The following is a 17,196-nucleotide window of genomic DNA, read 5'->3' as shown; positions in this document are numbered from 1 at the left end:
TTTCAGTCATTGTTAGATACTTAATATACATCCACTTGAAACACTCACCTGCTTAGAGTGGTAGCTCATACCTGTAATCTCAGAACTTCAAAAATTGAGGCAGGAGAGTCCAGGTTGAGGCCAGCTTGGGCTATGTACAGAGAATTAATATGTGAGCATAAAGAATCGATGAATGTATTTTGCCTGCCTAAAAATAGTATCAGTAATTACTTAAAAAGCTTGAGGTTACACTGAAGCTATAATATCAGTCATCATTAAACATGCAACACTGCACTGTGGCATTGGTAAATATCTAGTCTTCTGCTTTGCTGGGTGTTGAGAAATGCAGGTGTATAGGAGACACCTTTTACAGGGGAGGAAAACAAGGTCTCCCACCTGGAACTGTTCCTAATATGGAGGTGCTTCTGGTAGAGTGGCTAGCACGAAGACACGAAGGTCTTTCTCTGCTGCTCAGATTTGGAAGTGCCATGGTAAGCAGAGCAGCAGAGAGCAGAGGGCTTTCAGCTCTGGCCGCAGCTGGAAAGAACCTACGGGAGCAGAAGAACCCTGAAGCAACTCGGTAACAGCTAGTTTTAAAAATATTTTGTTTTATGTGTATGGAATGGGTGTTTTGCCTCTGTCTGTGTGTGTGTGTGTGTGTGTGTGTGTGTGTGTGTGAGTGTGAGTGTGTGAGTGTGCCTGCTGTGCATGTGTGTGCATGGTGTCCAAGGAGGCCTGGGAGTCAGGAAGAGCAGAAGTGCAGTTGGATCCTTTGGAAGTGCAGTTATACTGTGGTTCACCATGAGGGTGCCAGAAATCTCAGGTCCTCTGGAACAGCAGACAGTGCCCTAGCCATCTCTTCAGCCCCTAGTCATTTAAGTCTCATGTAACTCAGCCTATGTAGCCAATGGTGACTCCAAACTCCTAATTTTCCTACCCTGGGAGTTACTGGCCTGTGCTAGGATTACAGGCATGTTCCTCTTTGCCTAAGTAGTTGCCTATGATGATTCTTTTTCTCAAAAAAGTTAGTCATCTGAGATTTTTGCATACTGTATTTTGTTTATGTATTTCTCCCTCAATGGCTGTTTGGAGAGAAAAATGGGGATCGAGAGCTGGTGAGATTGGGTTTTTAGTAAAGGTGACCATAGTCTACTCTGATAGATTTGAATTCAATTCCAGGGCACACTGGTGGAAGTAAGAGAAAATACCCCCAAGCTGTCCTGACTCCCACACCAATAAATTGTCATTCACATGCAAGTACCCCAATTAATAGCATAATTAAGAATTAAAAAGAAATTGTGTTTTTTTTAAAGAAGCTCCAAGTTAAAAAAAAATATTTCAAAGCCCTGTCAAGTCAGCAATAAGTAAAGCCCAAACTATGTTCATTTGTAAATAATGAACTTTAGCTAACCCTGGCTTCCATGACAGGTGTGCTTTCTCTCTATCTGTTGGACTCCAATAATTACCATATCTTTGATTGGGAATATTTTGATAATTTAAATAGTGCCAGGGTGCTCCTGGACTCATCAATATGCACTGAACTCACAGCCTTCCATGGTGGTTTCTCAGCCTGAGGCTTAAGGGTGGGAAGGGCAGGAGGCGGCCCTGCTGTACCTCCTAACAGAAACAGGAGTTCTGCTGTGTCAGGAAGCAGGTTTCCTTACTTGTGTCCCTTGATGACACACAAAGAGGCAGAAGAGTGCGAATCCCTATTGGATAGTGTTTTTGGGTCTTGATGGTCTCCATCCTGCTTGGGTCTGTTTCAGAATTTTAATAGGTGTTGGGTATTGTGTCTGTCTCTCTGTAGGACACTGTAGACACTGCCCTGTCCTTGCTTCAGGCACCCCTGAGCTTGGTGGCTATTTGAAGGAGTTAACTAACATACACCCTTAAGTGCTTGTCCTCAGCAGCAGTGACCTAGGGGCAGACACTTTCTAGGACAGACCAAAATAAGCTTGGTGAACCTCTCAGAAGAAAGTGTGTAAAGTGGGTAGGTTAAATAACCGTTTGAAGTTCTCTTCATAGACATTTAAAAAAAGATTTGTTTATTTTTTGTGCATGAGTATTTTGCCTACATTTGTGTATGTGCCTGGTGTTTGCAGAAATCAGACATTGGGTACCCTGACCTGCAGCCAGGGGTTGTGATGGCCGTGAGCTGCCACGTAGGTGCCGAGAATTGAACCCCCAGTTCTCTATAAGGGCAGCAAGTGGTTTTAACCACTGGACCATCTTTCCAGTCCTAGATGTTGTTTGAATTTTTTGTGACATGGTCTTACGTAGGTGTCTGGACTCAAACTTATCTGAGACTGGCCTTGAACTTCTGATCCTCCTGTCTGTCTTTGTCCCCCACCCTCCACAGGTACTAGGATTCTGTGTAGACATTTGCAGCCCGTATAGACATTTGGTGAAATTAGAAAGCATTGCTTCTGTTCCTTAGCTCATGCTTTTCCTCTCACCCAAGTTCTTTTGTTTATTTTGTTTTTGCTTTGTTTGGTTTTTGAGACATGTTTTTTCTGTATAGTCCTGGCTGTCCTGCAACTCACTCTGTAGACTAGGCTGGCCTTAGAGATCTACCCATCTCCTGAATGCTTGGGTTACTAGTGTAAAATTTTTTATTAGAAGATTTTTTTTTCTCTACTGTGTTGGAATCAGTTTGGGTTTACCAAGATGTTATGCTGGTCCTGGTGCAGAAAGTTACCACCTTCCCACCCTCTCGTCCCCTGTGGTGTTGGAAACCATACTCAGGGCCTAGAGCATGCTCGGCTACATACATACATGGTACATACATGTGTGTGCTGATGGAGGCCTGAAGAGGGTCTCAGATCCTCCAGAGCTACAGGTGGTTCTGAGCCAATTGTGGGTGCTGGGAGCTGGGAGTTAAACTTGATGGTCAAAAAGCAGGAAGCACTCCATAGCCACTGAGCCATTTCTCTAGCTTGTCTTCTGTCTGTCTGTCTCGTGGGGTTTTCCTATGAGGGTCAAGCTGGCCTGACTGGGTGCAGATGATTCTCCTGATTCCGTGCCCTACCTCTACCCTTATAGCTGGGAAAACATACCATCATCACCACTTGAGTGTTCTGCGTGTACCTCACAGAGCACCTGAAAACTAAACCCCTAAAAAAAAGAATTGTTTTATTTTATATTTAAAAGAATTTTGCTTGCATGTATGTGTATGTATGTATGCATGTATATATGTATGCATGCATGTATGTAAGTGCTGGTCTGAAAATCACATGAATTTTCCTGCCTTAGCCTCCTGAGTACTGGGATTTCAGGCTTGAACCACTTTCCCCAGCTTGGACTCCTGCTGTTTTTATTGGGAAGCAATTTGTTTTTTGCTTTTTTATATATGTGAATGTTTTGCCTATATGTATGTCTGTTTACCACATGTATACCTGGTACCCAGAGAGCATCCAACCCTCAGAACTGACTGCTTGTGAACAACCCTGTGTGTGGGACTAAAACAAAAGTCTTCTGCAAAAGCAACAAATACTCTTAATTACTAAGCTGTCTATCTCTACAGCCCAGCCTTGTTGTCATCTACTTTCTCACTTGTAAGTTAGTGGGCACAGGGGTGAGGCTTTAATTTCCACAAAGCATCTTTTATGTGATAGGTACTTTTAATCATCCATCTGGGTGGAACACAAAGATGAGGAAGAGGTCCAACATCATGTGGCAAGTTTAATAGTCAAGGATTGAAATTGGGACCAGGTCTGGCTTGGGCAATCACTGTTACTACTACAGCATACAACACTGATTTCTTTAGACAAAAGAAATAATATTTTGTTACATTTGACTGGTCTTAGTAATTTAAGAAACAAATATCTTACCACTAAAATAGGTGGGAAAATAGTGACCATGCATCTGGCCTAGGTAGATCTGTGTGACTGGAAACTTGCTATGTGGACCAATAGGGTCTCAAACTCACAGAGAACTGTCTGCCTCTGCCTCCCCTGAAATTAAGAATATGTGCTTGGCCTTAGGTGTATGTGTGTATGTCTGTGCCAGGTATGTGTGGGTTTATACATGTGAGTTCAGATATTCATGGAAACCAGGAGAAAGCATTATTTCCTTTGGACCAGAAGTCAAACATTTTTTGAGTAGTAGCCCAATCTAGATCTGGGAACCAACTTTGGTTCTTTAAGAGCAGTCAGTATGTGCTTTTAACCATCAAGCCATCTCTCTAGCCCTATTTAAAATTTTTATTACATGTACAGGTGTGCAGGAACCAGCACAAGCATCTGTGGGGGTTCTGGGCTTAGAGTTGCAGGTGTTAGGGAACATTATAATGTGGTTTCAGGGGTTGCACCCTTGATCCTAATGATGTAGTCATCAGACTCTAAGCTGAGCCATCTCTAGCACATAGGTTTTACACATCCTCATAATAATCTAAATTAAATCAATATAGAAAATAAAATGTATTATGGTACTAAGTGTATGACAGGGAGATATTAGGCAGAAATTATCATGTTATTTGTAAGAATAAACTTAATAGTGTTATTAAACAGTAAGTTGTTATTTATAATAATCACTACTTCGGGTTTTTATGACCTAGTGTCCGCAAGCATGTACATGTGACCACGGCTTGTGTATGGAGGTCTGAGGACATCCTGTAAGGTCCATTCTCTCTTTCTTCCCACCATGAAGATCCTGTGGCTTGCACTCAGGTCATCAGGCTTGGTAGCACGTGCCTTTTCCCACCAAGTACCTCACCAACTCTCAATTTTATGAAATGACTAAGCAGACACTTGCCAGGAGGCTAGGCCTATTTTTTAGTCTCAGCGCTTATATTCCCAAGCACTCATGTCTAAAGAATGAAAAAAGAGTTAAAAACTGTTAATCTCTCACAGTGGTCTGAGCACTGGGGTTAGGCACCGTTATTCCCTCATTTATAAACCAGGACACTGAGTGACTCCCTAAGGTCACAGAACATGCTGGTGTTGAATCGGGGACTGGAACCAACATCTCCTAGCAGCTAAGTCAGAGCTGTTACCCCTCCCCCTTGGGGAGTTGGCCAATCAACTCAGTTATTAATATCCCACTTGCCACATGCTGCAAACGATGATCATAAATATTTTGTTGGCATTTTGTCTTCACATTCCCTATGTACCAGTCACCCTCTCTCTCTTTGTTCACAGCCTTTCTAATAGCTTGTAATTCTATCTGAACACTATCTAGCCTTCTCAGAAAGTCACCCTAGCAGAGAATGTTTAAATAATAAGGATTTTGAATACTTTCATTTTCTAACTCTCTCTCTGTCTCTCTTTCTCTCTGTCTCTCTTTCTCTCTGTCTCTCTCTCTCTCTGTATTATGGCAAGGTACTAAGAAAATATACTATCTCCTAGCCCCAAATTAAAGATTTTTTTACCTGTTTTTTTTTTTAAATCCCCACCTCTAAAAAACATACAAAATTGTCACAAAACATGAAATAATGTTACGGGAAAACAAAGCTACAGACAAGAAAGCTGGCTTAGGATGATCTGAAATGTTATTGCTAAATGAGTCTTTGAAGAAAATGAATTCCCTTACTGGAATCAAAGTAATTTATTATGTATTTCATGGGTGTCTGCCAAAAGGGTTACCAGCAAAATGAAGACTTAATGGGTCCGAATTAAATTCAGTCTGACAGTCTTGCTCATGCTTAGGGCTACCTGCTAACTTTCTCTATATACCAATACTTTCAAAGACAGGTATCCTCAGACTTAACGGCTCATAATCCAGCTAAAGTCATATCCAGCTTCAGGACAGCCTAGTATTCAATTTGTGTGTCTGTTTACTACAGAATCTCAAATAGCCCAGGCTGGCCTTGGATTTGCTTTGTAGCTGAGGCCAGCAGGGAATTCCTGATTTTTCCTGTTTCCACCTCCCTAGCGTGTTGGCTGGAATCTGCCACCACACCCATGTCATATGATAAACAGAATTCCAAGACAGTATTTTGTGTTTCAAGGGGACCAACTCCAGGGGCCTGCGGCTTGCTTCTCTGGTATATTGGCACGGTCGGCTTTCACCAGAGTTACATGAATTTTCGCCAGTGTTACAAGCCATTTTTATTATATCATTTTCATTGTATCAAACTTTATGTTTGACATTGTCATTAAATTATAGTGCTTGGTGCTTGGTTTGTAAGGAAGCATGAATATGATCTGAAGTTTACTCCAGGGCTCACAGATTAGCAGCCAGGAGGAAACAGATTTCAGGCAGCCAAGAGCTAGCCAAAGTTCCCTGTGACTATAGGGAGCTGGCAAGACTTGTCCTCCTACAGGGAAGAATAATTCCTCCCATCTGGTCCTTGGAGTATTGTATAGCGTAAATGGGAGATGCCCACAGACTGCTTTGAAGCTTAAGAACAGCCACCACTTAAAATAGAAGCTTGAATAGCACTCGCCCACCCCCACCCCCCAAGAGAGTGGAAATAAATCTTTGCTTTCTAAAAGGGAAATGTAAAGGAGTTCCCGTGTTATATGAAGTAGACATTTCAAGCTTCCCCCCTCCGATAGCATTTTTATAGTCTGTATTTCCTTAGCTCCCTCTGCATGGCTGACTGTCTGTTCTGACCTTGGTTGTGTTTTTCCACTGAAGCTCAGGGTTTAGTATCCTCACCCGGTCTCCTGAGAAGCACTTGAAAATGGTGATGCATGGTGTTTAAAGGCTTTGCCTCAGGGTCCTATGCAGCTTCATCTGACTACTAAATAGGATAATCCATTTCAGTTTCACAAACCTTTTCTTCAGAATGTTTCCGATTGACTTTGAGTTATCCTCAGACCCTGGCAGTTTATCTTCACCAACCAGCATAGCCTTGGGCTGTCTGCCTTCCCTACCTGATGCTCTCCTGGGAGCACAGGTGCAAGACAACTTGCTTCTTTGTCCAGGGTGGGTTGTGGCTAGTGAATCATTCACTCTCTGGGCAAGCACTGAAATTCCATGAAGGAATCGGAACCAACCCTGAGTTAGGCAGTTTCGGGACTAGCCACTTTTTAGTGAAGGAGTGCATGCTGTTGTGGAGAGCCCTGCCTTGAGGACAGTCCTCATGTCCTCATGGACTGTGTGTTCTGGCACCTTCCACATGTTGCCTTTGAAAGTTACTGAGCCTGAGTTTTATCCTATTCTGCCTCCATCTGGATCAAAATAAGCCTTTTTTAGTGGACATACAGCTTTCCATGCAAGCACTTTACCTTTTCCAGGATTTTTGCCTAAGTTTTTGTCCTTCTCTTTCTTGTGGAAGGGAGCTGGAGAGATCCCACTGGAGTTTAGCCTAGAGGCTACAAAAGCACAGCCTTGCAGAGGAATGCCTGACTCCCCTCACACAGGATTCATGAGCTCAGACTCACTCCTGCATGGGGAGGCAGATCAGAGTCTTGAAGCTCAGAGCCCCATCCCAGAGTGCGAGCACTCGCCCTATAATTTACCTGGGCACAGACAGCAGTTCCTTCCTGCAGAGAGGAGCTGTAGAAGAATTGCAGATACTCTAGTAGATTTCGTGCTGTTTCCTTGATATAAGACCTCTGAAGCCCACCCATGCTAGCTGCTGCTTGGTGTACAGCTGAGGTGGCATTGAACTGATCCTTCTGGGTTCCCCAGTCCTTACAGCAGCACCACCATGCCTGGTGTGTATGGTGCCCGGGACTGAACCCAGGTGTTTCGTGCAGGGAAGCCTGGCAAGTGTTCTACCAACATAGCTATACCTCCTCAATAGCTTCAACTGAGTTTTCTTACAAAATTAAAATTTATGCTATTTATGCTATATATGGTAGCATGTATCTGTAATACCAGCACCTGTGAGGGGGGCAGGAGGATGGTGAATGAGATCCAGGCTGTCCTGGGCTCATAGCATAGCCCCATTTCAAATGTGCGTGTTTCTACATGTGCACACATAATTTCATAAGCTGGGAAACTGTTTATCTGTTTTCTTGCTGTTTTATTTGTTTTTCGTTTTGAGATGGGGTCTTATTAATAGATCAGGTTGGCCTGGGAACTCAGAGATCCTCCTGTCTCTGCCTCCCCAAAGGCATGTGTCACCATGTCTGGCAGTATTCTCTTCTTTTCAAAATTAGAATAGTGGTGTGTGTGTGTGTGTGCGTGCGCGCGCGCGCGCGCGCGTATGTGCATGTGTTGTGTGTATAAGCACATGTGCAGACCTCCCACATCCGGTGAAGGATAACTTTTCATGAGTTGTTTTTCCCTTTCCCCTGGGTTTGGAAATTGAAGACGCTTGCTCAGTGCATGTTTTCACCCACAGAGCTGTCTTTGTGTTTCTTCTCTGCTGGGTTGGGACATTCTATTCCTATGGGGGCTCTCCCCAGTTTTCCATCCCTGGAAGATGTGAAGGCCAGGGCATGAAAGAGATTACTGCGGAGAGCCAGCTGGTGCTAGGCACTGTTCTGAGCATTTGACTGCTCAAATGTATCAAATCTGAATCCTTTAATAACTTTGCCATTCAGGGCCTTCGCGGACAGGGATGGCTTATTCTCAAGAGAAGCAGCTGGGTGATGTGAGATGACCCGCTCATGCCTCACGGACAAACAGGCTTTCCCCACCATTCCCATGTGTTGCAGCCTGAGCTGTTCCTGGAATCACCTCTTCCTTTCCAGGGGCATTTTCCCGCCTGGCCTGGTTGTGCTGCTGTCTCCCTCCTACCCTGGCGTGCATGCTGTGCTAAGCCTAGGCTGAGTCTGGTGCTGATAACACATTCTTTCAACAGGAAGTGCCTCCATTTTCAGTTGTCTGTGGGAGGGTGGAGGGCAGATAAGCTGTGAATGGAAACACAGAACAGATTTCTACTCCGCCCTCCATGCACTTTGATCTGGGAGAGAGAGGGGATTTCTGCCCGGCTTGAACCGCCTGTCTGCCTGGGGAAGGGAGGAAGGATGGTTCTGCTCTCTCCGCATCCCTAAGTGCTCTTCTCTGCTTTCCCCCAGGAACAATTGTTTTGGTTCTAGAAGAGCCTTTGGCTATGTTGAGAGGCCCACCATTTGATAAAGTCCTTTGAAGGACTTAATTAGATGTGGGAAAATGTTAACTCATGGAAATTCTTTGATTTGTTTGTAGGGCCTCAGTATGTAGCCCTGGCTGGCCTGTAACTAAGGAAATAGATCAGGCTGGTGTCTCTAACTCAGAGATCCACTCCCCTCTTAAAAGCTGGGATTAAAGGCTGCGCCACAACTAAAATTCTTACCAGATCATTTTTATTATTGTTGTTGCTTTTTTGTTTTGGATTTTTTTCTTTTCTATTCTTTTTTTTTTTTTTTTTTTTGGTGAGACAGTGTCTCATCACCCTCCAGGCTGGCCTCCAGTCCAGTATGCAGGTGAGGAGAAGAATGGCCTTGAACTCCTGCCCTCCTGCTACTGCAGTGCTGGGACTACAGATGTTCACCATTGTACCCAGTTATTTTTTTCTCCCCTATCTCCCACCCCTTTTAAAAATCCTTTAAGACAAGCCCAGGCTGATCTGTCTGTCCTTCAACTTCCTGGGTACTGAGATACTTATAAGGTATGAGATACTATGCCTGCGTGTGTGCGTGTGCGTACGAGAGGGAGGAGGAGAGGAGGGGGACTGGGTCTTACTATACAGTCCATGCTGTTCTCTTCCTTCTGCCTCTGTTTCCAGAATGTTCCATGCTTGGTGAATGTGTATGTACACACTGGTTTCAAGATTATGAATGCTTTCTGATATTTTTCTCCTCAGATGATCCATGAATAAAACCTCTGGGAGAAAGGGATTTAAGATGAAAACCAGTGATGAGCTAGACTTCTTTGGGAGAGTTAGTGACTCTGCAATTAAAAACAGCTGTGAGAGTCACTCTAAGCAAGACACAGTGCTCTGTAACTAGAGCAGTCGTGTGTTTCTCCAAGGCTTGGGTACCAAGCTTGGGTTTATGCTGGGCAGCACAGAGATGGTTTAAAGGATGTACTGGGGTCCCCTCTGGTCCCTCCTTGTTAGCGCCACCCACTTCTTCTCCCTCATTTCATCAACCTCGTGGTCCCATTCAATCACCTGAGCCTTTAACTTATACCTCTGATTTGTGAAGCCAGCAGACTTGATTGCTCCCTGTTCCACTAGAATATTCAAAGGAGAATGCTCAGAGAAATAACTGGCAAGGGTGCCCAGTTCTCTCAGATGTCCCTACTCCTGACACTCAGGCTTATGCCCAGGACATGGAATCCATGCCCTGCTGGTTTTCACTTAGCACTGTAAGACAGGATTTTTCCCATCTTGCTACACGATCTTATTATTTTTAATAATTGCATAACAGTTCATGGAGCGGATGACCCAGGTTTCCAGACCATTCCATATTGGATTGTTCCCATGGTTTCAACTATTTTAAGGTGTCCAGTAATGGATGGCTTCCTTTGTACCACCTTTCCTTTCTTTTGTATTATTTTCTTATAATATATTTCCAGAAGTGGAATTACTGAGTTCAGTAGGGCATAAGCTTCTCAGTGGCCTTGGATACTTTTAATTGCCTTTTGTCAAAACCAAAATATAGCCTCATGGGCCACAGATAAAGGACCAGTGTGTTTACTTGACACCAGCCTTTTGTAGTGTTCTAAAGACTTTAAATTTTAGTTTCCTTCTGTGGTGAGAGAGAAAACCCAGAGTCTTAATATTACACCAAGTATATACCACTGCAGATATACATCTGCAGGCTCCAGGCTTCTTGTGTTGTAGTTCATGTTTAAATACCATGTTCTTATATATCTCAGTGGCAAAAGGTGCTTGTATTACAAGCCTGGCGTCCTGAGTTCAATCCTAGAAGGCATGTAGAGTTGGAAAGAGGGAGAGAAAGACTGATCCCATGAAGTTGTTGTCTGCCCATATACATGCTGTGGCACATACACACCCCATTCTCATCCACCAATCTCTCTCTCTCTCTCTCTCTCTCTCTCTCTCTCTCTCTCTCTCTCTCACACACACACACATTAAAAAGTTATGAAGTCTTGGCACAAAATTCTCTTGTGTTTCCTGAGATACTCAGCTGTTGCTTTAAGAGCTGGTGTTCAGGTGCACATTTGCCTTTTGGGGTTTGTTGGCCCTCTGTAAGACTCTGAGCTTCCTATATAGCCTCATATTCATACATACAGAAGAGTTATTTCTCAGAAACTTGGAATTGTTTTTCAGGTATAAGGACAATACTAAAGTGTGTGGGAAGGCCTGAGCCTTCCTTTGCTTCCATCTTCCTAGATCTTGAGTTACAGGCAGCCCACTCAGTTTTTACTTGGTGTCTTAGTTAAGATTTTATTGCTGGGAAGAAACCATGACTAAGGCAATTCTTACAAAGGAAAACATTTAATTGGGGCTGGCTTATAGTTTCAGATGTTTAGTCCATTATCATCACGGCAGGAAGCATGGCAGCATCCAGGCAGGCATGGTGCCGGAGGAGCTGAGAGTTCTACATCTTGATTTGAAGGCAGCAGAAGTGATTGTGTGCTTTGCTGGGTGTAGCTTGAGCATGAGTCCTCAATCAAAGCCCACCCCCACACTTCTCCCATCAAGGCCACACCTAATAGTGCCACTTCCTATAGGCTAAACATTCAAACACATGAGTCTATGGGGCCATACCTATTCAAACCACTATGCTTGGGTTCTTGGGACAGAACTCTGGTGTGCTTGAATTAAAATCTGTCTCTGTCTCTGAGTAACCCAAGCTGGCTTCCAACTCATGCCACTCCTCCAAGGCTCAGCCTCTAGAGTGTTGTGCACAGATCAAAAATGTTCTTTTAAAGCATTTCAAAACAGACAGGAACCAAGGGTCATTTGAAATGGTTGTTGAGTGTCTTGCCTTTCTCTTTATGAAGAGCTGTCACTAAAATTAAAATGCATAGCCTTCTGGAGGCAGAGCCAGGCAGATCTCTGTAAGTTTGAGGTCAACATAATCTAAATAGTAAATTACAGGCCAACCCTGACTCAGACTGACAGACAAACAAATCATAGACTTACCCTTGGCTTTCACTTACACTGCTTTGGTTCCTGGACAATGATTGCTGTCCTGGGCTGCCGATAGAACTGGGGAGAGGATAAACAGGGGAGAGCACTTTAACAATGTTAACTTAATAACAGTACTTTCTATGTGTATAATCTTTACATATGGTCTAGGTCTTACTGTAGAGACTTTATATATAAACATGATAGTTAACAATGATGTTCCAGCATAGGTGCATTTAGATATACATTTTATTTTATTTTATTTTATTTTATTTTATTTTATTTTATTTTATTTTATTTTATTTTATTTTATTTTTAGACTGGGTTTCTCTGTGTAGCCCTGGCTGTCCTGGAACTCTCTGTAGACCACAATTGTCTTGAACAACAATTGTCTTGATCCAACTTCCTCTCTCTCCCAAGTGCTGGGACTAAAGGTGTATTCCGCCGTCACCACCTGGTTTCTTTTCTTTTGTAATTTTTGAGAGATATTTTTGTTTATTTATTTTTATTTTCTGTGCATTGGTGTTTGCCTGCATGTGTTGTGTGCATGAGGGTGTCAGATCCACTGGAATTGGAGTCACAGTGACCAGCTGCCGTGTGGCTGCCCCTTTAGAATGCTCACATAGCAGGGCACCATTTAGACATGACTACAGACATGCTGAGTCAGCCTAAGCCAGGTGACCTGTGTGCAAACTGGAGTGCACCTGAGATGACCCACCCAGAACTTTGGAATTCAACCTGTCTACACCAAGCAAGCTGATTTAGATCGTAACCCAGAAGCCTTTGGCCTTTGAGACTTCCTGCCTGCCAATTGTCTTAAACTGTGAGCTGGACAGTGAGCTAAACTGCTTCGGGCTAGCCTTCTCTCCTGGAACTCCCAACAAACCCCAGCAGGAGCTTTGTTAATGACCGTGGTGGAGTGCCCTGGTGCACTGGGCTAGCTCTCTGCTGTCCCTGCTGACTGGGCAATCCAAGTACTCTCTGAATTTCTCAGAAGTAGCACCTTGTTTCAGAGAAATCAGACACAGCCAGAGACCAGGCTGTTTCTGGAATGAGTGGGTTGGCGAGAAGTTGGGTGTGACAGAAATCACTCTACAGAAGCTACTGTTTTTGTGTCACTCAGACTTATGTGCTTATAATGGAGTTTTTGGAATCAAGATCTAAAGTCATTTGTCAGAGCTCTGAGTGTCACACTGTCTGCAGCAGCCAGCTTGACAGGATTACTGCAGTTATTTCAGTAACTTCACAAGAATCTGTACACAATTTTAAACATCTGGAGCTGGGCATGGTGGCTGCACTCAGGAGGCAGAGGCAGGTGGATATCTGAGTTTAAGGCCAGCCTAGTCTATAGAGAGTTCTAGGACAGCCAGGGCTACACTAAGAAACCCTGCCTCAAATGACAACAGTAACAAAACAGAAAGAAACCAAACCAACCAAACAACCAAACAAACAAAAAACAAACAACACAAAACAAAGAACTTGATCTCTCAACAGCTTTGTGAAGTTTGTTTCCCTCCTCCTATTTCTCCTGATTCATATAATGCTGTCATTTTGGGCCTTTATGCTTGTAATAGTTACATTAAAATTTGAGTTTAGAGATTTCCTTCCTTCTTCCTCTTTTGCATCCTTTTCTTTTTCATATTTACTTTTGAGTTTGGGTATTGTTAAGATTGGCCTTGCACGAACTGCATCTGTCTGTCTCCCCATTCTCTCCATGGTCTTATTTTGTGATCTGGGCTGGCCTAGGACATACTGTGTTGCTCAGACTTGGCCTTGGATACACAGTCACCTTCCTTCCTCTGCCTTCTGGGTGCTGGGGTACAGGCATTCACTCCCATGCCTGCCTTCAGGTCTTGGACTCACATCCCCCTGCCTTAGTTTCTGAGTCCTCAGGGATCCAGACCTCTGCTATCAGGCCAAAATCTTCCTGGGTTTTTTGTCAATCTGATTTGTTGTTGTTGTTGTTGTTGTTGTTGTTGTTGTTGTTGGGAAAGAGAAAGATGGGGGACCAGTGGATAGTTGGGTTTAGTCTGTTGGAAAGCTTGTGTGAGGAGGGAGCAAGTCACATGATTGGAGAAGCCACCTGGGCTTCTCCTGGGGCACTGCTTTCCAGCTTTGTGCAGGAGTGTGAGGGATGGAGATGAACACAGGTCCTGCTTGAGGAGGAGCCGGTGTGACTCCTTTGTTCAGGGCTGCACACTGTTCAGGGCACACAGAGCCCGAGCACACCCCATTCAACATAGCTGTATCTGGTGCTCTGGGCTCTTCAGAATAATGGCCAACGCATCAAAATGGCTGTTTGAAGAATTTAACAGGGTGATGTTTCCAAAAAATGCTGATTTGAAACATTTTAAGGAATCATAACCTGTTTCAAACAAATACCGGTATGGAATGGAGCCCCGGAGGCTGCGGAGAACTTAGGGTGCCTGAGTCTTGCGAGGAAAATGGTGTGACTAGAGAGTGAACAGCTGTGGCTGAAGTTTTGAGGAAGCCTTGCAAGTGTGACTGGTCCTTTAAACTCTAAGCAGATTCCAGTTATTTGGGTTTGGTCTTAAAGCATTTGCAGTGTGTACCTTGCTGGCATGGTTGGGTTTTTTCTCCACTCTTAAGTCTGACAAATTGGACTCCGTCCTTCAAAACCCCTTCCTGTCTACCTCTGCTTCGTGCTGGGTGGTCATTGGGTTCTGAAGGTAACAGCACTGTTCTAAGAATGTTGCCAGGACCAGGTGGATGGCACTGACTGACAGTGGTCAGCACAGTGTGTGCCCCTTGATTTGGGCAAGGAAGAGTGAGGCTCGCTTTAGTTATGCTGACTATGTCATTTGTTCCCTGGTGTTGTGACAGGAGGATTGGACAAGCTAACAACATGATGTATAACCATTTCTCCTTCTCTTCTTTTACCAGGTAGGTGCACCAGTGATGTCTGCAGTGGGAGAAAGTACCAACCCTGAGAACAGTGACCTCAAGTATACAGGTCAAGATGGCCTCTACATAGGTGTCAGTCTTTCCTCCCCTGCCGAAGTCACATCCTCAGTGAGACAGGATTCTTGGTGTGCTCTGGCCCTGGCCTGAGCTGGTGCTACCAAGAGGCAAGGAGGCCTCTGAAGGCCTCATACATACCACTTGTGTCTGATTTTGTCCAGCAGTCCAGATGGCAGCAAAAATGCAGACATAACATTCCTTCTATGCGTGATTTCTGTGCCTTTGTTTTGAAAGAGATATATTTCCCAAGAAGCTTACTGAAATAAGAAGAGATGGGCTTTTGCAGGAAGGGACAGCTGTGGGCATGTGACCTGCTGCTTCCAGCCAGCCTGCCTCTGGCTCTGCCCCACACCAGTGGGAGAAACTGTGACAATGACTGGGGCCTTGTCTGCAAAGGAAGGTTGAGAGATTAAAAACAAAATGTTTATGTGTATTGCTCCAAATTATGTGCTTCTTGTGATCAACCTTGGTTATCCCAGAATTCTTTCATCCCTGATCTAAGTGCACATTTCACAAGCATTCATGGAGAGGAGCATTGGAAACCATTTGGTCCATCCTGGAGGCTGAGTGCATTCCTGGGGCCTCGACAAGAATTTTAGTTTGCAAGATTGCATTGTGACACTGACTGACTTATCTCAACGTTCATTGTAACGTGGCTGATCTGAGGTCACTTGGAATTTGTAAACAGGGTAGCAAACAAGATATTTTTCTTCCATGTACACAATAATTTTTTTAAGTGCAATTTGCGTTGCAGCAATCAGTGTTAAATCATTTGCATAAGATTTAACAGCATTTTTATAATGAATGTAAACATTTTAACTTAATGGTACTTAAAATAATTTAAAAAAATGTTAACTTTAGACATATGCTTCTTACATCCACAGCCCCCACTTCTGTATTCCCAATTGTTTAAACGAAAAAAAGATTTCAAGAACAAATCTTCTCTCAGGAAATTGCCTTTTCTCCATTTATGAATTTTTATACAAGAACACCCAACACATCCCCCTTTCTTTTACTGAGGAAAAATTGCTGGAAATTAAAACAAGCCTTTACTACCTAAAGAACAGCATTTGTAAATATTCTAAGCATCTGTAAACACTCTTGAAGTCTGTACCACGTGACTAACCCACAGGTTGGTTTACATTATTATTTTTTTTAATGGGATATCATATGGAAACCTATTTCACCAGAGTTTTAAAAAAAATAAAAAGGGTATTGTTTTGTGTTCTGTACAGCGAGGTCTTTTCATCTTGTTTCACTGTTGTGCTTGACTCTAAGGTGTCGCATAAAACAAGTGCCGTGGTGTTTGCAAGCTGCCTCGAGACCTTTATTTAAAAGAATTGTTCTTTGGGGGATATTGTACACCTTGGATTATTTGGAATTGGCACATGGAAATGCCAACTGGAAGTACTTTTTATAAATGAATATGACCTTTATGGAGCAACATCGTCTGAGATTGTGAACAGTCCATTTCAGATCTCAGCTTGAAAACATCCTAGTCAGTTCTGGACTTCTTTGTGAATGACTGTAATCTGGGGCTCTAGGACAGGACACTTTCCTGTCTGGAACTTCCTTCTGCATAGTGCACCTCCGGGGCTTCAGGGCTGACACCCACCAAAAAACCTTTGTTGCATGGATTTTAAGAAATTAGGCAATTATTAGTACAACTGGAAATGGTGGTGTTTAACTTTGAATGGCTGGCATTTTGAACCTTTTTTCTCAGATTTTTTTATAGATATTCTTGATGTGGTAGGTGAAATTTTATGGCAGAAAACTATAGGCAGTGCTGGTAGGTACTCAGGGTTGGTGTGTATATTTGGGAAATTCACAGGAGCACAGCTGCCCCAGAGGCTAGACTACTGGCTAAGAATGCTAGATATACAATCAGACCACCAGTCTCTGCTCTGTTCTGTGATAGATTATCCAACTGTTACTTTCCATAATCTGCAAAATAAGCAGCATAGAATTCTTGGGATTGCTGTGAGATAATCCATGCTCTATTCCCACTACAGTGCCTGTCACATGGTAGTAACTTGAATTTGAAGAAGGTTGGCAAGAGCTCCCACTTCTTGGGTGTGCATGCCTTTGACCCCAGCACTCAGGAGGCAGGAACAGGCAGATCTCTGCAAGGCCAGACTGGTCTACAGAATTCCGGGACAGCTAGGGTCACACAAGGGAATCCTGTGTTGAAAAAACTAAAAGAACAATCAACCAACCAAAAAAAACCTAAACCAAATCAAACCACCAACAAAGGGGAGGTGTGTGGAGCTCCCCCCAACCCAGCCCAGGGGTATGGTGGAGTATGCCTGAAGTTC

The 17,196-nt window shown here is 43.6% G+C and overlaps 1 protein-coding gene across 2 annotated transcripts in view; it reads left to right on the top strand.

The window, feature by feature from the left end:
* Nucleotides 1-16,113, top strand: part of Gata6 (GATA binding protein 6) — a 33,067-nt gene extending 16,954 nt beyond the window's left edge. For both annotated transcript variants that reach the window (XM_052155579.1, XM_052155580.1), the window contains one exon: nt 14,804-16,113. In XM_052155579.1, coding sequence (XP_052011539.1) covers nt 14,804-14,971 — 168 coding nt within the window. In that variant the 3' untranslated portion in view covers nt 14,972-16,113. The remainder of the gene's footprint in view (nt 1-14,803) is intronic.
* Nucleotides 16,114-17,196: the final 1,083 nt, after the last annotated feature.

Source organism: Apodemus sylvaticus, chromosome 13 (assembly GCF_947179515.1).
Source record: "Apodemus sylvaticus chromosome 13, mApoSyl1.1, whole genome shotgun sequence".
Lineage (NCBI taxonomy): Eukaryota > Metazoa > Chordata > Mammalia > Rodentia > Muridae > Apodemus > Apodemus sylvaticus.
Note: the sequence above shows the minus strand (reverse complement) of the source record. Positions and strands in the feature narration are given on the sequence as shown.